At 47.1% G+C, this 24,002-nt stretch overlaps 1 protein-coding gene across 3 annotated transcripts in view; it reads right to left on the bottom strand.

Moving 5' to 3' along the window:
- The window catches only part of LOC135819139 (ryanodine receptor 2-like), a 124,408-nt gene extending 100,738 nt beyond the window's left edge, over positions 1–23,670 (bottom strand). For all 3 annotated transcript variants that reach the window (XM_065332293.1, XM_065332295.1, XM_065332294.1), the window contains exons 1-25: positions 23,096–23,670; positions 19,759–19,887; positions 19,259–19,360; positions 18,852–18,914; positions 18,264–18,339; positions 17,462–17,574; positions 16,857–16,953; positions 16,561–16,651; positions 16,135–16,209; positions 15,421–15,479; positions 14,837–14,934; positions 14,086–14,202; positions 13,262–13,315; positions 12,168–12,289; positions 11,607–11,880; positions 10,509–10,688; positions 9,666–9,795; positions 8,590–8,805; positions 7,474–7,578; positions 6,581–6,636; positions 5,311–5,373; positions 4,402–4,538; positions 3,667–3,821; positions 2,089–2,295; positions 554–761 (exon numbers count right to left, since the gene is read on the bottom strand). In XM_065332293.1, coding sequence (XP_065188365.1) covers positions 554–761; positions 2,089–2,295; positions 3,667–3,821; positions 4,402–4,538; positions 5,311–5,373; positions 6,581–6,636; positions 7,474–7,578; positions 8,590–8,805; positions 9,666–9,795; positions 10,509–10,688; positions 11,607–11,880; positions 12,168–12,289; positions 13,262–13,315; positions 14,086–14,202; positions 14,837–14,934; positions 15,421–15,479; positions 16,135–16,209; positions 16,561–16,651; positions 16,857–16,953; positions 17,462–17,574; positions 18,264–18,339; positions 18,852–18,914; positions 19,259–19,360; positions 19,759–19,887; positions 23,096–23,281 — 3,113 coding nt within the window. In that variant the 5' untranslated portion in view covers positions 23,282–23,670. The remainder of the gene's footprint in view (positions 1–553; positions 762–2,088; positions 2,296–3,666; positions 3,822–4,401; positions 4,539–5,310; positions 5,374–6,580; positions 6,637–7,473; positions 7,579–8,589; positions 8,806–9,665; positions 9,796–10,508; positions 10,689–11,606; positions 11,881–12,167; positions 12,290–13,261; positions 13,316–14,085; positions 14,203–14,836; positions 14,935–15,420; positions 15,480–16,134; positions 16,210–16,560; positions 16,652–16,856; positions 16,954–17,461; positions 17,575–18,263; positions 18,340–18,851; positions 18,915–19,258; positions 19,361–19,758; positions 19,888–23,095) is intronic.
- Between the last annotated feature and the right edge of the window lie 332 nt (positions 23,671–24,002).

Raw genomic sequence — 24,002 nt, 5'->3', positions numbered from 1 at the left:
GGTCACCGGAGGTAGATGCAAAATTGGAGAGCACCAGGTACAACAGGTTACGACTCTCCAATATCCTTATCAGTTAACAAGGCTACAGCATGCCAAGTTTCATAAGTGAAGCAAGCATTCCTTGCGGGCACTAGATGCTTCAGCAAGCAGTGGGTGCTATGAGGGAGATCAGCCACAGACCATGGCAGTAGTAGGTCGGCTCCACGACTGGTTGCAAGAGTCCATAATGATAAGCCCTAAGAGGGTGCAACTCCGGCTATTGGGTCTGCGACGGTAGAACTTCACATCACATGATACGGTTGCACACATTATTTGCACCCTGTGCGTGACAGATACATGGTTGTAATCAACCCTACTCTGGGTTCAACTCTCTTGTGGTCACTTTTCACTGTTCGCAAGCGGAACCTTTCGAACCTTGTCACGTGATGTGAAGTTCTGCCGCCGCAGCACTAGATAGAGGTTGTGCAGGCAGTTGCACACTCTCCGGGGGTAATGTACTCTTTCTGGTAGAGATGGCCAGATATTGCCCAGTGGGGGGTTTATCTGATCTTACCTGACCCCAGCGTCCATGCTGACGACGGGAAACACTGCGGAAAACTGTGGATTGAAGCCGGCGACGTGGCAGTCCAGCAGCTGATTGTTCAGAGTGAAGGTTACAGTGCCGCGATGCAGATCAATACACAGGCCGATCTTGTCACCGGGCCGGAAGTAAGTGGTGTGTAGCTCCCGGCAACGTATCTTCTCCGGAGTTTCCTTCTCCTCTGCGAATGAAACAGGAGAAACAAAAAAGTAAGCGAGAGCGAGAGTGAGAGCAACAGACCGAAACTGGGAGAGACACATACACATGCACACACATGTGCACACACGGACACACACACACACACTACTACTACTACTATCAATCAGCTACCCCTTGGGGTCACGCCGCCCTCCACTCAGAGAACTGAGCGCAAGGTGAGGGGCAGTGGCGCAAACAAAACAGGAAGTACAGCAAAATGAATTGAAGAAAAAAAAGGAAATCAAAACAAGCTGCCATATTGATGGAAAAGGACTCACAAACAGAGGAAGGAAATATCACAAACCAGATGAACAGTCTGCTGTAGGTCCACTATAAGTATAACATGCAACGACTGAAAAAGGAACAAAATTAATGTGAACATGATGTTCTGTTCAACAATAACGTCTGTACCGTACTGCTTCGGCCTTCATGCACCAGGAAAGCACAATCTTGAGCTGGAGGGTGGGCACCGAACGTCCCACAAGGGCTCCACAAGACGTACTTTCACGAAACGACGAGGAGTATGCGCAGCAAGCTAACATGACTACACCGTCGCCGCACGACGACTGGCCACTCAGGTCCAAACAACACGACACATTCACAATTCCAGCTATCACCGCGCAGGAATAAATTGTTGCGAGTGTGACCTGTATCCTTTATCATCTAGGAATCCACTTGTTTTGCCGAACGCCACTGCATTGGTACAGGCTGGGGATTGATCCGAGGGCTCGCCACGCCACTGCGGAGGATGCGGAAAGGACGCAAGAAGACGGTGACGGCAACAAATTACCCGCCCTGGTCGTCAGCTCACTGAATGTCCTTCCGCGCGAGCGAAACCGGCTGCAAGGCATGAAAAGCCTACTGCCAGTCAATACCCAGGGACGACCCTGACCAGAAGGCCAAGGCCGCCCCGTGGAGGAGGCCAACAAAGAGAAAACCAGGAGCTAACAAATCTGCTTCCTCTCCGCGAAATTTTACACACACACACACACACACACACACACACATGTGCAAGCACACACACGCGTGCACATAGAGACCTAAACAGAGTGTATGTATGTGAGCATGCTGGTTTATGTATAACAGACGACAGGCTGAAAAGGAAAGATCCGTGCATATTCATGGGAGAATTGGTGCATGAATACATAGCTGGATGGATGGAAGGATACAGGGATAAAAGATGGCCAGACGTCCCGTTGAACTCTGAATTTCTACACTTAGTGTATTGTAGTCCTCCACATCTAGTGTTGTATAGGAATTAACCAATAGTGGCAATACATTGTATCTTCCCCGTGTGAGCTACTACTCACTCAGCGTGTCGTCAATTGTCTTGAAGTGGGTGTGCGCAGAGTGTAGCGAGCCAGATCGGCCACGCACGCGCCGACCAGCCACGGTGGGCACACGACACTCCTGGCCACCGCACCAGATAGACCGGCCGTCGTAGCCCACTGAGCTGAGAGTGCCGCCGACTGCTTCCAGACCGGAGGAGCTTGCATGACCAGGCCAGCACTGCACACCTGTGCAGATGTGTAGCAGTCAGACGCATAACACACAGTAGAACAGGCATTGAACAATCAACGTGAAGGCAACAGTTAATTATAGCTATAAGAAGTATCAACGATGCAGACATCACCAAACACCATAACAAAGGATTAGTTTACACTACAATATTTTCCATACTTCGCACTACAAACTACATCCGGTGTAATGGTGTTTACTGATGTCTGCATCCTGATATTCCTTAAAGGGGAAGTTCAGGCAAAAATTAAAATTTCACCAGTTGTAGTCTTTGGGGTGCTGAGTCGAATGGTCTTGGTCCGAGAAAGCTGAGACGCTCACTTCCTACTTGAATCCCAATCGAACTCGCGCACTTCCACCGAAACTGGGTGACTGCGCCCTACTAGATGGGGATTTGTATGCAAAATGCCACTAAAAGCGCCATTTCGTTCTTATAAAAGCACGGATGACGGGGATTGGCCCATATGTTGTAGTCTTTCGGACGCTGAGTCGACTGGTTTTGGTCCGAAAAGGCTGCGATGCGGCGTTCCTCTTTTATTCCCAATCGAACATGGTTGAACAAGTGGTCACGTGCTCCTGGGTGCCCAAATCACCTGGTCACTACGCCAGCAGGCGACAACTTTCACACCAAGGTTCAACTCGAGTGACAGGACTGCACCCAAAAAAGGTCAAACAGGCTAGTAAGTAAGTACCCTGCAGGCACAGTGACCAGGTGACTGGCGTACGGAGGAGCACGTGACCGCTTGTTCAACCATGTTCGATTGGGAATAAAGGAGGAACGCTGCATCGCAGCCTTTTCGGACCAAAACCAGTCGACTCAGCGTCCAAAAAACTACAACATATGGGCCAATCGCCGTCATCCGTGCTTTTATAAGAACGAAATGGCGCTTTTAGTGAGATTTTGCATACAAATCCCCATCTAGTAGGGCGCAGTCACCCAGTTTCGGTGGAAGTGTGCGAGTTCGATTGGGATTCAAGTAGGAAGGGAGCGTCTCAGCTTCCTCGGACCACGACCATTCGACTCAGCACCCCGAAGACTACAACTGGCGAAATTTTAATTTTTGCCTTAACTTCCCCTTTAAAACTATAACAGGCATTTCTCTTTGCTTACCTGCATGAATTGTTTATCAATCGCAGTGTGCCAATGTATGTATACACCCACGTTGCCAACTCGTCAACATTGCCAATGCAATACTGGTGTGATCAGCCGATACGGTGTTTTCAAGATCTTGCTCCATACCAGAATACTATGCGACATTCCGAGACGCGCTAGACTGAAGTGTGATGAGCAATGTGGTGATCTTCCCAATTCCATCATTATCAAAACATTCATTCGCTACTTAATAGGCCACACAATGGCATAAACCCACCGTCACTAGTGGCCCAGCCAACACGCAAGTGCAGTGGATAGCTGTGATAGTTGGTCTCAATGTCGCCGTTGAAGGAGATGACGTGAACTTCACAGTACCAGCAATGGTATGCCGAGTCCTCGCGACTGCTACGTACAAACACCAGCGGGCGTACACTGCAGAAAGCACACACAACACACACAACTGCACCGTGACTGTAAGTCGGCCCATTCAAATTTCGGCCTCCCAGGGCTAAACCCCATTTAAGACGCATCAAATTTCCGGAAATCGTTAACTTTAATCGACGTTAAAATATCTGGTGTGGCTCATAAACCCAGAGATACTCTCGAAAGGCAACTAACTGTCTTGAATCATACTCAGATTTACTTCGTGGACCATTCAGAAGAATACCATCACAAGCAGAACTCTGGAAAAACAACAACTGTGCCTACGCTCCAATGAACTATATAGCAAGAGCGGCGGCCACATCTAACACCTTGCCTCTACACCAACACTTAGCACATACATGTGGATACGAAGAGCGCGTGTTGTCGAATAAGGTACTAAGTGTTAGCGTAGAAACAAGGCGCTAGACGTGGCGCGTACAGGTAATGATGTAGCAGAGCGTGGAGAGGAAAACTGTTCATCGACATTCAAAGAAGCAGAACGAGAACGAATAATACTTCAATTGAGGCTACCTCTGTAACATCTGGTCTTACAGTAATTCACAGGAGTTTTGTTTAAAAAACTACTCACCACTCAATGTGCTGGTAGTGATTGGTCTGAAGCAGCAGTCCACGTAGCGGCAGCAGCATGTTAGCAATGGTGTTCTGGTTTCGGCGCACGGCAACGTTGCCAGCACATGAGCACAGGGAGGCCAGTACCTCCAACACCTGTTCAGCATGTCAGGGAAAACACACACACACCCGCACAGTCAACATGCAGTGGCTATTACGCTCTGTATCACAAATCTGCTATTAGCATTGTGTCGACTTTGCGTAGTCCCAGCTCCTTTTCTCATTGAAGACAAGGGAATCTGCATGTAGTTCTCCCTCTGGGCATATCTGCATGTAGTTCTCCCTCTGGGCATATCTGCATGTAGTTCTCCCTCTGGGCATATCTGCACTATAAGACATTACTGATTGTATCCTGGACAGGAGACACAGTTTTCGAGATGCATTGTTTCAAATCAACATTTCAGCAGTGCCATCAGTAATTGAAAGTTTGATTTCTAGTATTATTATATTATTATTTATTATTTATTCTTCTTTTACTAGGGAATTCCCAACAGGCGTCAGCGCCTTTATATTCATTAGCTTGGGGGGGGGGGGGGGGGGGTGTAAAGGGAAGGGACAATGTCTCCGTAGAGAAATTAACTGTTACCACCAGGACTCGAACCAGGGACATTCGCTATAGCCCAGCCATACTCTATCAGATTGTATTACTCCGTATTATCCCATATTGTAAAAGTGTACAAGGAGAGCTCCAAACACAGCTGGTAAGCCAGGTGGATTCCAAATGTCATGGTAATTTGGAGATATCACCCAGGGCATGAACGATATGGCAAGGTCGAAACCCAATATCGCGCCGATGTGCTCTTGATAGGACCAGCTCGGCTAAGCCGGACCTACCATGGACAGAGTATCCCTGGAGCACAGTTCATACCTTTGGATCTCTACCCTTTGTGTCCAATAGCTTGATCAAGGCTTGAATATGCTTCTCTTTCACCTGCAGCGACAACATATCGAAGTAATAGCAAAGCAGTCTTGCTGGAGTATTGGACGGAACTCACAACAGCCACGAACATCCAGAGTAGCACAGCAATCTTGCTCAAGTATCAGCCTAGATGGATACTACTGAATGGGGTATGAGCGATATATTCTTTTCTCACTCGTTTCCCCACACGCAGAATGCATCCTGTACTACTTCCTAGCCCAAGATCACTACATCATGACGTGTAGATACGAAGGCACTAATGCTCGTAGGCCAACCATCGCCGCTCCGGTCGGTGATGGTGTGTTTATTCAGTCAGACAAATATTGCGTGGCCCTGAATCTAGGCAGCTGGTCAAGACAAGGTCTTGGCAAAGCACCTGAATCTAGGCAGCTGGTCAAGACAAGGTCTTGGCAAAGCACCTGAATCTAGGCAGCTGGTCAAGACAAGGTCTTGGCAAAGCACCTGAATCTAGGCAGCTGGTCAAGACAAGGTCTTGGCAAAGCACCTGAATCTAGGCAGCTGGTCAAGACAAGGTCTTGGCAAAGCACCTGAATCTAGGCAGCTGGTCAAGACAAGGTCTTGGCAAAGCACCTGAATCTAGGCAGCTGGTCAAGACAAGGTCTTGGCAAAGCACCTGAATCTAGGCAGCTGGTCAAGACAAGGTCTTGGCAAAGCACCTGAATCTAGGCAGCTGGTCAAGACAAGGTCTTGGCAAAGCACCTGAATCTAGGCAGCTGGTCAAGACAAGGTCTTGGCAAAGCACCTGAATCTAGGCAGCTGGTCAAGACAAGGTCTTGGCAAAGCACCTGAATCTAGGCAGCTGGTCAAGACAAGGTCTTGGCAAAGCACCTGAATCTAGGCAGCTGGTCAAGACAAGGTTTGGCAAAGCACCTGAATCTAGGCAACTGGTCAAGACAAGGTCTTGGCAAAGCACCGAATCTGGTACCTGGCTCGACTGAGTGAGCAAATAGGATAGCTACTATTGTCATGTATGCATACTGCATTGGCATACAGGTGCATGTGCAGCAAGGCTAGTGTAAAGCCATTGTCTTGCCGAATGCACACATTCACATCATACACATCTATAGCTAACAGCAGAATATCAACACAATCAACATGGATAAATACCCCCCCCCCCCCCCCCCCCCACACACACACACACACACACAAACTAATACCGGACTCATGGACACTACTCCGCATGCATGATTATGCTCACCATATTCAAAGCATCAGTGCTCTCCTGAAGCAGATAGTGCAGAACCTGAAGTACACCTACACACATACAAGCAAGCAAATGCACACCATTGACCATTGGACGCCCATCGCCAGAGGCGATGATAGCGATGCTACAGCAGAAGCCATAGCAACTTGTGCTGGGATTGCACCATTCAACAGCTTGCAAGGCTGAAGAATTGACCACCACTATTCAGCCTGGTCTACACCACACAGCTTTGAAGTGGCTTTTTTCTGGCCAGTGAATCCCTACTTTTTGGTCTTTTTTTTCTTCTTTTTTCCCGCACACACATCACACCACATACTCCGGCATGCACTGGCTGTTGGTAACCACCCAGGAGAATGAAAGAAAAGTCAGGAAGAGTCTGAGAAAGAGAAGAAAGACGCAAATGCACACACACACACACACACACACACACACACACACACACACACACACACACACACACACGCACACACACGCATACCCACACAGTCATGGATTGTGGGTCAGTTACAACTTTGGTGGCAGGCACCCTACTGTTCAGTCAATATGAACTGCATCACAAAGACCCTCGGCGGAATAGCGCGAGCTCCAGTGTTGGGAGCAAGCCCTTTCCTCACAAGGTCCCTAGTAAAAGAAAAGAAAGGTGAATCTCTACTTTTTGGTCTTTTTCCTTCTTTTTCCCCCACACACACATCACATCGCATACTCCGGCATGGATTGGTTGTTGGTAACCACCCAGGAGAATGAAAGAAACATCAGGAGACTGGGAAAGAGAAGAAAGACACACCTGCACACAAAAACAACCCCCCCCCCCCCCCCACACACACACACACATACACAATGATGTCACTACACAAATGCATACACAGAACAGACAGGCACATACTCACCATCGGCGTAGAAGTCGCGCAGGCGCTCGGCCAGCCAGTCCAGGCATTGATGCTTCTCACGTGCAAACGTTGTGCACGTCCTAGCGTTGCCACGCACAACAGTACCTGATGCAACAAACACAGTTAACTTGTCAGCAAGAGTGGACTGATATTTGCCGTTAGATTTTGCATTTTGCATTCTAAAATCGTATTATTACACATGTAGAATTTCTAGATTTCTTCACCAGTTGTGCATTGCATAATTTCATTGTGCTTGTTTTGCCTGTAAAAGAGGATTGGTACACATGGAGGGGACTGAGGGGATAGTAAATGCCTACACATTCCCATGTCATACTTACTTACTATTTCCCTCTCATGTGTTCCTTCAGCATAATTACATCACCCCTCTCACCTCGTCATGTTAAGGAGAATCCCGGTGACAAGCATCTATTTCTCCTGTGGAGAATCCTTGAAACAAAATGTCCAAAAAAACACAGCTACATGGGACACGAGGGGTCCACCCGCCACACTCTGTATTTCGCTATTGGGCAGAGTGGATCCCAAAGTTGATATTTGCCGTTAGATTTTGACTTCGAAAATCATAACTGTCAAGCCCTGTACTGTCAGAAACGCTATGGGGGACTAGCTACCCAATATGGTCAGAAAGGCCCTGGGCCAGCTACGGACCTACCCCATTGGCCATAAAGGCCCTCGGCTAGCTACGGACCACCCAATAAGGCAAAGCCCCCGGACTACCTACAGACCTACCTAATAATGTCAGAAAGGCCCTGGGCTAGCTACGGACCTACCCAATAATGTCAGAAAGGCCCTGGACTAGCTACGGACCTACCCAATAATGTCAGAAAGGCCCTGGGCTAGCTACGGACCTACCCAATAATGTCAGAAAGGCCCTGGACTAGCTACGGACCTACCCAATAATGTCAGAAAGGCCCTGGGCTAGCTACGGACCTACCCAATAATGTCAGAAAGGCCCTGGGCTAGCTACGGACCTACCCAATAATGTCAGAAAGGCCCTGGACTAGCTACGGACCTACCCAGTAAGGTCAGAAAGGCCCTGGACTAGCTACGGACCTACCCAATAAGGTCAGAAAGGCCCTGGACTAGCTACGGACCTACCCAATAAGGTCAGAAAGGCCCTGTTGACCATGACCAAGGAGAAGCCCGTCTTCCGCCCTTGTAAGGATTTCGTGCACATGTTGTTCAGATGTCGGCCGACAAGTTCAATGGTGTCGATAATGAGGTCGGCAAGACCTTGCTGCTGAAACAGGTCCTGGCGATGCTGCAACAAACGCAGCTGCTGTTGGTGGGAGTCATACGAGTCGCCTCCCGACTCTGCACCGGCACACATGGCACAAAGCAATGCAAGGAACATACATGCACATGCACATGCACACACACACACACACACACACACACACACACACGCGCGCGCATACGCGCGCACACACACGCATACGCATACGCGCGCACACACACGCACACACACATGAACACACAAACACACACATATACACACGAGAACACAAATGCATGCCCAACCACACACACACACACACACATACACACACACACACACACACACACACACACACACACACACACACACACACACACATGCACCATATATACACAAACATACGCAGACATGTATACACAAAAAAAACAGACAGACAGTCAGAGAGACAGACACACAGAGTATTAGCACTGTGGTATGGTTATCAAGTGAGGACAGAGAGGCTGTTTCTATCGATACATTCTATTCAAATCTTTACCACTATAGCATGATTCTATTCACATGTTTACCACTGTAGCATGATTCTATTCACATGTTTACCACTGTAGCATGCAAGGCCACAGAGATAGCATCAACATTGTCACAAGGGATCAGGGACATGATGACACAACGGGTATCAGAGGTTTCGGTTCACTGGGGTTTTTGCCAAGTTGGTCACGGTGATTTCAGAGTGCTGGTTCATGGGGGGGGGGGGGGGGGGGGGGGGGGTTAGGTTCAGTGATGGGAACGGTTCAAGGAGGTCTCTCTCTAATGTAGGGTTGGGTTCAGTGATGGGAACGGTTCGAGGAGTCTCTCTCTCTCTCTCTCTCTCTCTCTCTCTCTCTCTCTCTCTCTCTCTCTCTCTCTCTCTCTCTCTCTCTCTCTCTCTCTCTCTCTCTCTCTCTCTCTCACCACTTACCTCCTTTCTCCACTGGCCAGTGGAAATAGTCCATCAAATCGTCGATGATCTCCTTCAGATGTTCGCAAGTCCCAATCGTGGCATCCATGATTTGCTCCAGCTCCGGGCTGAGCTGAGGGACACCACTCTTCTGCAGAACAAAGAATGGTATCAACAATCTAGTGAAGCGGTGAACAGCTGAACATTGTGTTATAGATTGCATGCATGTTTACAGTTACGTTTGACGTCATTATTAGATCATCGTAGCTACTGTTGCTTCTTCTCTATGTATCCAATGTGTGTGTGTGTGTGTGTGCATGTGCAATGTGCTTCTCCTTGGATCCATCTTGGCTTCCTGTGCTGCCTGTCCTTTCTCTCTGGTTTTATCTTTACTTCCATGTTCCCTTTCAATGCAATGTATTTCTAAACTTCCCGATTCGTGTGTATCAGTGGAACTGTGCATGAGTAGTGTGCAGGCTGAGTGAGAAACAACAAATTGCAATAAGCACATTTGCACATTGCCAAATATGGATTGCATGAGGAATGCATGTGAGTACGCTGGGATCAGCAATGCACTGTTCAGCACCCCAGACGACCATGCCCCGGTGGCTGTGTGGGGCGTTTATGGTACAAATTACGTCGTTGCGCAATGAGCTCATAGCAATACTAGGTTCTTTTCTCGACCTTTCTCATACAATGACCTAGTTGCCCCGCGATTCTCTTACATTTCAGTTCTCCTTTAATTTTTTCCTTTCTCCCCTCTGCTATCGCCTATCGTCATGGCTGGCTATCACCCACATCACCTTTTCATTGGCTAGTGCCACGTGATTGTGAATAAAAAAGACATAAATGTCCCAAACATACCCGCTTCAAGCCTTCGCCTTCAGAGGTGACGGACGACGACGCTATGGAGAAGGAAGACTGCTGTCGGAATTGGAACATGCGCTTGCGAGACGCAGAGCGCCGTCGCAGGTATCGGCCAGCGTCTGACCCATTCTCTTCCATTGCAGATAGTATGCCCGCTGTGTTCTCTCCGGGAGAAGTCTGAAACACAGCAGTGACAGCAGGGTAAGGGCATCAATGATGTGTCATAAGACCCGTTACAGACTGAGCAGAATATGAAATGCACTTCGAAAATTTAAATAGACTACAAACAGGACAGGCATTACATGCCAGTTTCAGTGAGCTCAGGGTCAAGGTTGATGCTGTAAATGCATTAGAATTGCCCTTCCCTTAATTTCCTTTCCTGCCTACTCCTGTGTCTTCTTTACGGATGTAGCTGTATGTGGACGGAGAGTGTGTATGATCGTGTGTGTGTGTGGGGGGGGGGGGGGGGAGGGGCATGGACTTCACAGATAATCTGTGACAACTTTCAGAGTGTCAAAATTTCCCAAACGGCTATAAGAATTGACACTGGCCATTAGCAAGCATATTTCTACATACCAGTGTATATTGCGGTGCAGTTATGTACATGTATGTGTTACGACACTATGCATGCTCAACCGTACAAAGACCGGTAGGAAACTGGTTGCATGACTAACTATTCGTGCATTGAGACACCACCAGCACTGGTGTGTCTTTCATGAGGGTGCAATGGATCTCTGACAAGAGAGACAACTAGCCATGACAAAACAACAGACACGACAACACCTTGTCGTCTCTTCCGTATGTACCTGCTCACATTGCTCAGCACATCTATAGCCCCATGGTGCCCAGCCTACGTGAGAAACTCTTTATTACCATCGCATCGTTACTATTTCAGCAAGTAGCTAAACTTTTATTTCTCTTTATCCGATCCCCGTGCCCGTAATTCTTTTTCTCTTATTGGCCACAGGTCATCGTGAGAATATACGATTTCAAAAGACACCAACAACAGACCGGTATGTTCACCATGCAGGCACAAGTACAAGAATGGAGAGGAACGACTATGACATGAACAAAAGGTAAACATCTAAAACAAACCTGTCCATCGTCTGCCGGGCTACTGCTCCGGCCGCGTTTGAACTCTGGCACGCTCTGCAAACGAGTGGGGGATGGGCGTCTAGCCGGACTGTCGCGGGACGAATTCAGGCTGGACCCCAGGCCACTACTCGACGCCGACGAGCTGAGATTGCTGGTTGTGCTGGCCGAGCGATTGAGATCTGGCGGAGGGCCTCCGCTGCTCCGCGTCGATGAACTGGCACCGGTAAAGCTTTGCTTGGCGGACGACAGCATCACCTCTTGATTCTGAATGGTCCTGTTGGCATGTCGGTGTAGATCAACAACAAACCGTAGGACACAGTCACACAATCAGTGCTGAAAAGACCCGATGTTTCTTGTAAAATGATTTTGAATGCTGCAGTATTTGTTGTATTCATTATTTACTAGGACAATCCCCACGGACTGTATGTCATTATTACAGGGTACTCCAGGTAAGTTAAAAGAAGAGGAATGTGTGACCAACCTCACCCAAATGGACGTGAATCCCCAGGGTGATTTAAACCTTTGACTGCCCCAATGCAAGCAAACGTTGCAAACACTTACACTCGGAAGTGCCTCATCTCCTTGAGTGCAATGTGCATGACATCACCAGCATACAACTCAGCAGCTCCGGCACGTGTCAGCGTGAAACCCAGGTCCACGTGATGCTCCGTCGCCATCACAACCTGTAGACACCAGCATTGACATAGTCATTAAAGCAAACGGTACGGAATGGCTGAGGCAAAACAATTAGAATGCTAAATCCATATCCGAACCCAGCACATGGTAAGCCTGGCAACTTTGTAATTGCGCTATTCGTTGCCAAAATAGGATCTTACTGTTACGTACTGAAACCGGGTGTAAGAAATGGCTGGTAGGGAACTATGTGTGCCTGGATTCGGTGAACATTCTCTACGCCAGACCAACTAAAATCAAAATGACGTATCTGCAAGACTAGAGGAAACCAAGGGGACGTTAATCAATTTTTTTAGAGTTTGTCCCCGAGAAATGAAACTCGCCCGTCGACATGCATTTTTGCTAACTCCTGTCACTATTCATTAGGGGTGAAAGGGGTGATCCGGGTAACCCGGGTACCCGTCTGTTTAGCTGCTGATCCGTTAGTAAACGAGTACCCGATAGTCGTGTAGGATTGTAGGGTACAGTATTAGAAGCTTGCTTGTACAGTTGTACAGTTCAGTGCACAGTTTTGAGTGTGTTTTTCCTCGTTCAATCCTGATACATATCACGTTATCCATTGTAGCTACGACAATTTTGACTGTTAGCATGTAGCGCAGTGATTGTGCACACTGTGCTTGTCGCGGTGTAGTGTACTTGCATGACTTCGCATATCCTCCTGGCGTGAAATCCGGAAGGCTACTGTAGCAATTGTTGCCCGAAAATCGCTCTCCTATCAGAATGCCTGCAAAAGACATGTTGCGCTTACGATCCCAAGCAAATGCAACGTTTTGGAAAAAAGTATGGCGGATAAAGGGTACCCGATAACCCGCCCGTTAAGCCAGATACCCGTTTGTTACCTTAAAGGCTAAACGTTTCACCCCTACTATTCATCATGGATGGTGTACAGAATTTGCCATTTACAATGCCCATTCATTGAGGTTAGCTGGGGAAAATGGCGACACAACTCGGCAACAGCTTACCGGCTGAAAGGACTTGACCACATGCCTCTGGATTCGCTTGCGATTTTTCGTCGACTGGCAAAGGGACACAAACAGACGTTCGGACACAACTGATAGAAACTAGCTTATGACATGCATTCATCAGATCAAGGGCAGTGAAGAATCCAGTGAAACTGCCCTCCTATACCTATCAGCAATATAGCACACATTGCAATCATAGTGGGATAGCGTTTTAAGACCGCATGATTTAGAAGCACAGGCACCACATGCCTGATACCATGCAAGCACTGCCAATAGAGAACACCTGTCATTAGCAACCACTCATGAATACCAGGTTCTACATGTATGCAAAACATTCAATCTGCGGACAGAACTGTTTCGAATACCAAACATTCATTGGGCATCTGTAAAAGATCACCTGTCTTCAAGACAACCTGCATAGAAAGACAACCTATGTAGGACGAACACCTATGTGCTGTTGTGCACATTGAAATCCAGTAGAATGACTGGGGCCGGCGCCTTTAGTTCGGACACGCACTGTAGTCCACGTGCACACAGTCACCGCAACAACGGACCACAAGTGTAATATCGTCATATGAATGTGTACCGTATGCGTATCCACGGCTGCAAGACCAGCGCCTCGTGGCTGCTTGACTTCTCACCGGATTCCAATGTCCACAACAATAGAATGACCACCTGTCTTGAGAGACAACCTGTTTTGAGAGACCACCTGTTTTGAGAGACCACCTGTCCATAATGACGTGTATCTATACACTGCTGAATGCTTGCTAATGACAGGTCTTGTTGAACATTGGTCTAAAAGGCACATGTACAGGGTTACACACCTGATGACCAATCCATAGTCCGGTGTGCATATGCCGAATGTACACGACATGGTCACCAAACTTGATCTGCGGCTTTCCCATCGTCACTTCCTTCTCCTCAAACACCATCTCCGAGTCCTGAAGTTGATGACAAAACGTACCAACACACACGCACACAGAGATACGGGAGTCTGGTGACTGCTTACTTGTGTATTGTACAAGGTCTGCTGGTTCCTTATCACATTTAGTACCACACCCCTCCCCTTCAACACACACATGCACAAACATCTCCCAACACCCTGCCCCAACCACAGTCCTTAATACACACACACACACACCTCCCCATACCTTACCTCGAACCGTGTCCTACATACAGGCGCCTCGATCGACTCCTCAGCGACAATCAAATCCCGCACAGATTTACTGCGGATTGGTACACACCGGATCCCAAAAGTGCGAAGGTGACAAGAAAGGTGTGAATTTTGTAACCTTGGATAACTCGTATGGTAGGTACTTGGATGGCAGGACCCTACCACACTCCTCCTTTCCTAACTATGTAGGTATCCAGTTTGAGTGTGGTTCTCAATATGTCCCAGTCAGCGCAATACCAGTGATGGATTAAAGGAATTGATAATGCCTTCGCTTTCTTGTTATTGGGCAACTTGCCCGTTAGAATCTGCGAAGTAAAATAAACAACAACAACAACAACATAAGTTAATAGAAACCTATCGTTAAGGTCTAGATTTTCTAGTGTGAATGGATGTGCACTCACCGGTGAGCTAAGCATGCAGAAGACAGACTGCTCCAGTGTCGGCTGGGCTCTCATCTCCGCAATACTAGTGTCCGAGTCCACAACACACAGGTACTTGCCTGGAACATGAGAGGAGAATGATAGACACCAAACCGTATGTTGACAGTGACAGTGGAGGGAGGAAGAACTTCATACAGGACACCTAGATGATTAGATTGCCTTCAACATTATACATTAGGCATTCTTTTTAGAGCAAAAGCAACGGTCTGGTCATGTTCGTGATTTTCGGCCAAAAGCAAACCTACCTGTGAAATATGCAATGCTGATATAATTCAGGGATCGTGTACATACTTTGAAGTAAAAAGAAACTACAAAGGCTTTATAGAGATAGTAGTTGTAGTTAAACTTGTAAAGAAAGCAGTGAGATTAGTCAGTAAACCCATTCACTGCATCCCTTCACATCGCTCCCTTCGACATTCAAATGACAAATTAATGTGTTTGGAGACCTGCATACGCGGACAGTATGCAAATGTCAAATATGCCATAATCACCAGAGTTCTAGGCAAACTTCGTTGACTTTGATCCCCCCCCCCCCCCAAACTTACCGGAAATCATGTGACGCAATCGAAAGGGAAATCCCCAGCCTAGGAAGGCATGGCCGAATCTGAAATCAAACCGGAGGAAAAATACACCACCGGTTACATCAGACACAGGCATGCATGACCAGGAACTATTCAATGCCCACTAGAAACCAAAACAAATTTGCAATGTTCCCATACAAAATCTCATGCATACTGTCGCATTGAAGTAAAATTATTCTGAATCCCCCTACATGAATGTGATGCTAGCATCAACGAGGTATGAGCGATGTCAGCACTATAAATGCAACATTCCTTCAGTAGAGCCATCTTGCTGAGACGTCAATGAACTCCAGAACAAGAGTCAGTGCCCAAAATGGTAAAAAGAGTGTATCTGCTGGCAGTCGAGAAAAATCCCGGGTGGACCTGTGTCCAAGTAATTATTAGTTTTGCACAATTAGTTCATTTGAATGGATAGCAACAGGCGCGTAGCTCATGTGTAGTCAGTGTAGTGTAGTTCGGTCACAACACCAGCATATGGCTATCGTAAGTACCACATAGTCAAAATGGACAAAATCATGGCTGTGAGGTTGCCGGTGGTACGTGGTCACCACACCACACGCGTACTCTGATACATGGTCCCTCCCCCCCCCCCCCCCCCCCCAGATGTGCGAGCTACACCCCTGATGCTTGTACCCTATACACAGCTCTTATATACTGAAGGTTATGCTGGTGTCTCACCTCATTCGTAGTAACTCAACTCTCCACAGTGATCTGGCCTGCTGTGCCACCACACCGACCTCATACATTGGATGTCTACAGTGCCAGGCACAAACAACACAATGCATAACAATACTCACACAAATGCACACAGTGACACCCACGCACGCACACATACATGCATGCATGCACGCACATACACACACACACACTTACATGAAGGAACATAGAATAGAGCACAGTGTGTACATGGCACACAGGAGAATGCAAACTCTCATGTAAGAACACAGGAACGCACATTGCTGCATAGGGCTATACACGTAAAGCAAGCACACAGACGAGAATTCGCAGCGTTTGCTTTTCAGCACAACTCCAAGCACTGTGAGGAAAGCAGAGGCCATTGACATGTATTTCCCTGGGCACTGCAGGGCACACAGTTTATCTCACCTGTTCTGAACATCTGCGTCTTTTCGTGCCACCAAGCACTGAGACACGTGGCGATGAAAGAGACGTATAACATCGCAGCCGTTCACATGACCTGAAGACACGCACAAAATAGAGTGCCAATACAGTCATAAATCTGGTTCGTCTTGAACAGCCGTGCATGTGAATCCTTGCACACACAATTCCAGTCTCTCTCTCTCACACACATACTCCCTCAATCACTCACTCACACTCTCTATCAATCAACTGATCCTTTCCGCAATCAAAACCATATCAGAAGCATAAGCAGCGTCACTTACCGACAGCAGCTGCTCTCGCAGTGCCGACACAGACGGGTATGATTCTCCAGAAGGTTTGCTGAAATGAAGCTTGGATCAACTCCACACCTTCAGTGTTCTGAAATGACAACAGTGGACAAGCAAACCCCCGTAGGCGCATGTATTGAATTGATCCAATCTCAAAGTACAATGGTGCTATGTGATTTATGTGCAAAATGGCACATGAATATTACTCCAAGAACATGCTGATCAAAACACATTTTTTCGAAACCCTGTGCTGAAGGAGGAGTGGAATAAAAACTGTGACAGCGAAAATTTCGAAGTCTTGGCAACGTCTAAGCACCCTGCGCTGATCAAGTCTGTATATCTGTAGTCCAGGTGTTGCATGATCCGTTCATGAGGAATACCGGCATGGAGAGATGCTACTTTCTAGTTTATTTTTTGTATTTTTTATGTGCTTTGTGTACATGCCTACAAAATAATGGGGGTAAAGACAAAATACAAAGACAACAAAGGAGTAGTAGGTGCTGCAAGAGCTGTGCTGGTCAGGTGCAGTGGACTCCTCCGACCATTCCGGGGCTCGGAATCAACATGGACTACTGCTGTGATAACAACGTACAACGTACCAGGTATCTCTCTGTGCTGATGCTGACTAGTATGATGTCATCGCCGGCACGCACTTTCTCTCCTTCAGAGCGCTGCTTCGAAGCCGGGTGTATTCTCCACCATGTACTCTCGCCTAAAGCAAACACACACAGCAGAAATATGCAGACATCACTCGATGGCCACATAACCAGTCCGTACAGAACAACAAGGACAATCAAGACTTGTTTGCTGCTACTTCAAGTGTCATGCTCTTGCAATCATCAGGCAACACCAGGCATCAGGCAATCACCAGGTGTTGAACCTCTGAGTAGCAGCAAACAAGCCTTGATTGCCCTTTGTTGTTCTGTATTACGATCTGCCTCCGCAGTGTTGAGCACTGTCACCACTCTGGGCGCAGCGCCCGGTATACAGCCCCTATAAAGTTGTTATCCTGATGAATGCAGAAGTCCCGAGTGTACTCCCACCTTATTCACAGCTTCATGTATTACTTGGAAGGCAGCTACAGTCCATTTCAAAACTATAGACGCGTACCTAGGCAAAAACCGTTATGCCAGCATCTATACCACATAAAATCTGTGATCACTTTGTGCATAAATTTTTCCAAATTGGGCGTCTGTTATCCAATCCTTTAGAAACTATATGAGAGTAATTGTGGAGCGATCCTGAGCAATATTCCGAAAGCTATTCTCAAAAACTTCCAGCCAAATTTGAATTATTTCAAAAACCCTACGCGTCTATAGTTTTGAAATACACTGTAACTCTTTCATTCTGCATACGGATAATCATACTGGAACAGAGTTGTGTGTGGGGAAAAAACCGTACCAGCGTTTGGTGCGGCCAATCCGACATCGAACGCAAGCTTGTCGCCTGAAGAGGATGTGTCGAGACAGCCCAGGAACTAGACCAACACAAACAAAGAACAGCACTTCACTACGGTCTGAGAGAGAAGAGCAACAATATCAGAGTACTGACCATGTGATTCAATGCGATACAAAAAATGCAACAAAATCCTGATATAGAACTGTTCAAATCCAGACCACATGCTCGCATTATCCAACATCAATAACACCACAATGGGTGGATAGTTAGCAATGTTTGAATTCAGACGTTCTATTTAGGTCATGTTCTGATGGCCAAAACGTACAATCCATTCATAAATGATTGAGTTCTGGGCTATAACTGATTCAGGCTAATTTAGGTCCTTCCAAAACTAGAATCACAGGTGGGACGAAGGCTATGGATTAGCATGCTTGTACATGTATTGGTACTAAACTCTGCCGAAAACACCAACAACCAATATGCCATGGCGCACTAGAAAACAACCGTTACTATGGAAAGGACGTAGCGTCAAAAACACCCGGGCACAATACAATTATTACACAGCTAACACAAGTAACGGACTGCACATACTTTCTGACTTGGCAGATGCCGGAGACGGATAGCGTGGCCGTAGAGCAGCACACGACGTGCAGTCTGCAAGGAAACACACAACCAAACCAAGTATCAACTCTCTTGATAATAGCAAGCGACTCTATTTCTGTACAAGCAAATGCTTCCTGAAAGTTTTAGTCCCTCCTTTAGGTTGCAGTCTAAAAAAAAACACTAAAAAACATTTATACTCAACATTGTGCAAAACTTGCACAAGAATGGGTATGCCAAGAGCTGTACCTTTACTCCAGTACAAGTGTTCATCTCTCCTTTCAGAGGTACGCATGGCCCATCGTGGATACAAATACACCCTGACTTAGGACACCATGCATACTTCCTTCCCTTCACTGGCCAGGACACACAGAACAGAACTGCTGACAGCGACTTACACCGGCGTTGAGATCTTGTGTCATAATCAACTCCTGCAGCGCCCTCACGGACACGGCCTGCTCCAGTCGAAATGTACAGCTCCATAAGTCCGCCGGAGACTCCTAACGCCAAAAGAAAAGCAAAAACGGATGAGAAGAGGCAAAAGGCGACAAGCGAGAAATTGAGAAATTGAGAAATTAGACTTTCGTGTAACCAATATAAGGCACATGCAGAACAAATTTCCATTCAAAAATCTGACTAGGACCACTTCAAAATTGTTAACCACACATGGATTTAGATACAAACTGCAAACACAAAACTGAAAACATTTTCATGGTTCGCGTGACACTCGGCTGGAGGCCGAGTTTTCTGCATTCGCAGGAATGCCACCACCACCACCACCCTCTAGGATCAAGGCAGGAATGCCACCACCCTCTAGGATCAAGGCGCAGATGCAGCTCCTAAGCGTTTCATAATAAGAAAAACAAACAAAAAACAACAGACAAGGACGAGATCTCACCTTGTCCGAGGACGAGAACAGCTCGCAGAACTGGCTGCCAAAGACGCGCGCTCCCAGGTAGTCGCGTCGTCGATACAGCTCCGGTGACAAGTCACCGTGCATGGCCACCGCCAAGCACAGGTCATCCTCCTGCAGTGGGCAGTCAATATCAGAGTAATGCCAGGTGAGAACATTTCCAGAAAAGAAGAAAAGCCACCGAAAGACGGTACCTGACAATATACCGTATTTCCCCGAATAGAAGTGGCACCTTTCTGCATTAAACTAAATAGTAAAGAAAGGGGTGCGACTTACAATCGAGCGTGACATCCTACCTACGCAACTGTAGTGAAACAATTATTTGGCTCAAAAGCCTGATAAAGGGGGTGTGACTTATAATCGGGAAAATACGATACATGTACAAAGAAATCTGAACCACTAGGCAAAAGCAGCGCTGCGTTTTCATTTCACTTGCATCATGCACAGGTCAAAACCCATCCGAGCGCCGCTGGGGCCGCATGAGCCTTGGCGCTGCTTTCGGCTCATGGGTCGGATTTTTCACAATAATTGCACTAGATATGAAACCAATACACATTTCCACTACACTGTGATGGAGAAGTCCAACAAGCCAACAATTACAATTGCCTGCCAACAAGGATTTACACCTCCGCCCCCCCCCCCCCCCCCCCCCACACACACACAGACATCTTCTCTTTCTACACACCTTAGCATCACATGCACACATTGCACGTGCTGCTCATCCAGACACATTACGTTATGTATAGTGCACCATACGGCAGGCAGTTGCAGCTCTGAGCAATTTAGCTGTCAGCCTTAGCCGCTATTGTACCAAATACAATTGGCCTACAGTCCATTTCAAAACTATAGACGAGTACCTAGGCAAAAACCGTTATGCCAGCATCTATGCCACATAAAATCTGTGATCACTTTGTGCATAATTTTTTCCAAATTGGGCGTCTGTTATCCAATCGTTTAGAAACTATATGAGAGTAATTGTGGAGCAGTCCTGAGCAATATTCCGAAAACTATTCTGAAAAAGGTCCAGCCAAATTTGAAATATTTCAAAAACCCTACGCGTCTATAGTTTTGAAATGGACTGTAGAACCAATGAAAGTCTGTGTTGCTGATTGATCAAGTTTCCAGTGTATTGAAACATAGCTCATCAAGTTACACAAGTACATTATAGCAAAGCAGTACATGTAACTAACATGTAACTGTTACTGTTACATGTACATACATCTCCTGAAGGTTGTGTTTACAACTGTGCACCATGAAAGTGTTACATGTAAAACATGTTAGTCTCGCTGTGGGTTTGTTCGCCAACACCATGACACAATCACACTAGGACCAGTGTAGTGACTTGCATGTGAGCAGCAACACCACACTGTACCACAGGTACAGACCTGGCCTGCGCAGTTGCATGTTACACACGCTCAGCACAGCTTACTTCAACATATACATGGTTACAGTACACAGATTTCCTTGTATTATAATTATACCCATCTCTACAGCACCCATGTAGTCATTGTAGCCATTTGCAGTATGCAATGAGGTCATTGTAGTATGTAATGAGGTCATTAATTTGTACCATTGCTTTTTAGATCAGTTGATAATAGTTAATACCATGAGTTTGAATGTTTATACGCACTCGTTTGCTCAGTCCAAGTGCGTATACGCACACACACATACACAAATGCACGTGCATGCACACGCGCACACACAGACACGCGTGCGCATGCATACACACACACAGAAACGTGCACGCACATCGATTACAGTTTTGATTTCTCACGTCGGCATGACTAACTGTACAGAGCTGACCAAGACTGTGTTCTCATGTTTTCCTACAGACCTTGTTCTCCCAAACCTCAGTGCACATTCTGTTAGCTTTGTCACACTCTCATTACGCCTGCTTTACATTAACGGCTGTGCGAATTGACGTTCTGTGCTCAATCACATTATTGGCATGTGCCAATTTTCAAAGCAATGGTATGAAATGCCTAATCGGACTATGGGTGGCTTCTTGGATGACTGCATGAACTACAGACACTCGCGTACCAGTAGAATGTACAGTACAGGATGTACAGGATGTACAGTACAGGAAGCAGAAGGGAGTACTAGTATGTGTACAGGAAACTCAATCGTCTTCACAGGAAACTTGAGGAAAACAGTGGCAATCTTCGGAAGACCAACAGCATCCTGGTACATCCGGGACGGCACAATGAAAGAGCTCATCAGTAGCTGGCAGTACACATACACACATTGGTGCCGACACTCCATCAAGAAACCCTCTACTACAGTAAGTTTGAAGTGCATCCTGGAGTGAAGCTCTCCAATAACTATTTAGGCATCCTGCTGCCGTGCTGGGGGTGACTGCCTGATCACGTGATGAAAGAAATTGTCCCAAGACTTGAGAATTTCTAGCGACATACATGTACAACGTCTTGTCGATCTTGTTTCGATTGGAGGCAAGAGTTGGGAATAATGGAAATTAATTTCGCTTCCATACCTGCCTGAGGAGAGTGGACACGCTGGTGCGCAATGTCATTGTGAACAGCAGAATGTTTGATGCCCAAGGCCAAGCACTACAACGCGACTTGAGTTAACTAATGTTACTTGCACTGGCACCACGTGCAGTGTCCTTCCTATCGAGTATTTCGCACCATTCGTGCACAATCAAACGGCTCGCTAGGTTAGGATTAGAGCACAGCCGCTCAACAGGACTATGTTCACGAGTACAAGAAGTGGATCTACAAATACTTCAAATCACATTGTGCAGTGCCTGCACGAATACGACAACATCGTTACTGGCACAAACTGACAAAAAGGGATAGCAGCGACAAATCTTAATAACAGATTTTACTATAAGTTGGTGTTTGCCTAACAGGAGAGCAGTTCAAGTTGCTATGCGACTTTGGCTCGATCAAAGCATTCAAAACAAATCACCACTTCCTGGTGTCAAAATCCCATTCAGTAAAAACTAAAAATAATTGACCACTATTAATTTTCATTCAATTATTTTGGTATTGAGCAACACACCACTCGAACATCCTCGAACATACGAAACGGAGCTGCGAGGTGAAAGCGTCATCAATGGTTCCAAGCTGCGTCAGGCAACCTGGCCACATCTGTACCATACGCCAGAAACCACGTGTAGTAACTTTGACCCAGTACAACGCAGCAGCATAAACTCGATACACTGGCGTGAGGAAAGGACGGAAGGGGATCGACTTTGTCTTAGTCCGAATTGCGAACAGCCACAGACAAAAATATTTTTTTCTATTACTAGGAAAAGATCAAGTAACACGACACCAGCACAACGTCAATAGCTCAACCTTACCGTTCTTAGATATACCACATCGTCGCCATCACCTTCCCTTCGAGTGGCATTTAGAGCCGCACCCGTGCCGCCACCGCCACCTACAACGCCCGCAGTCGAACCACCACCTGCACCCGCTGAAGGCACAGCTCCACCGCCACTGGCTTGACCAGCTTTGGACTGGGCGGCCGCACTTGGGCCAGGCATCGTTGCTGATCACACGTAGACCAGTTGCTGGCCACAACTCCAAGCGAAGGTCGTGGTCAACGCATAGCGGCCAACAATGCCGAAATAGACGAAACTCGTTCGGACTGAATGGAACACGAATGTTTCGCACGGCACATTTACAAACAAGGCAACTCACGCAAGAACTCGCTAGAGAAGAGCAAATGTTGCAACGCTAGCACACAGACTATGCCTCTAGGTCTAATGCTCAGTCATCCCTCTCGCTTGCTGGTTTACCCTCTCCATGATCCAAATAATTCCTTTCCTCGAGCCGCCGTGATCGGAAATGTTCACGACATGAAATCGCCGTCATCAACAAGCCTGTGAAGTGCATGCAGCGGCACAGCAGGGACTTCAGCTCAGAGCACACGTGAAAATATGTAGTCTGTAGACTGAGAAGACTCAGGGTACATGGTGTAGGTGCTTCACATCATGTGCACAGAGCCGGATCGCGGAGAGTCCACTGCAGTACCGAGCGCTCCAGACCAGTACTCAGTAGTGGCAGTACAGTCATACTGTCGTACATCACCAGCCTTCACGTCAAAATGACCCTGGGCCTGGCACCGGCACGGCAGTGGCACTGGCAGGAGAGTGCAAAATGAAGATCTACTGCGTAGATCTACTGCCTGGCTGCCGGCCGCACTGGTCTGTAATAATCACGTGCTATGTCGCAGGCTAGTAGTAGTAGTACTGGCCGGCTAGA

This window comes from Sycon ciliatum, chromosome 6 (assembly GCF_964019385.1).
Source record: "Sycon ciliatum chromosome 6, ocSycCili1.1, whole genome shotgun sequence".
In the NCBI taxonomy this organism is placed as follows: Eukaryota; Metazoa; Porifera; class Calcarea; order Leucosolenida; family Sycettidae; genus Sycon; species Sycon ciliatum.
Note: the sequence above shows the minus strand (reverse complement) of the source record. Positions and strands in the feature narration are given on the sequence as shown.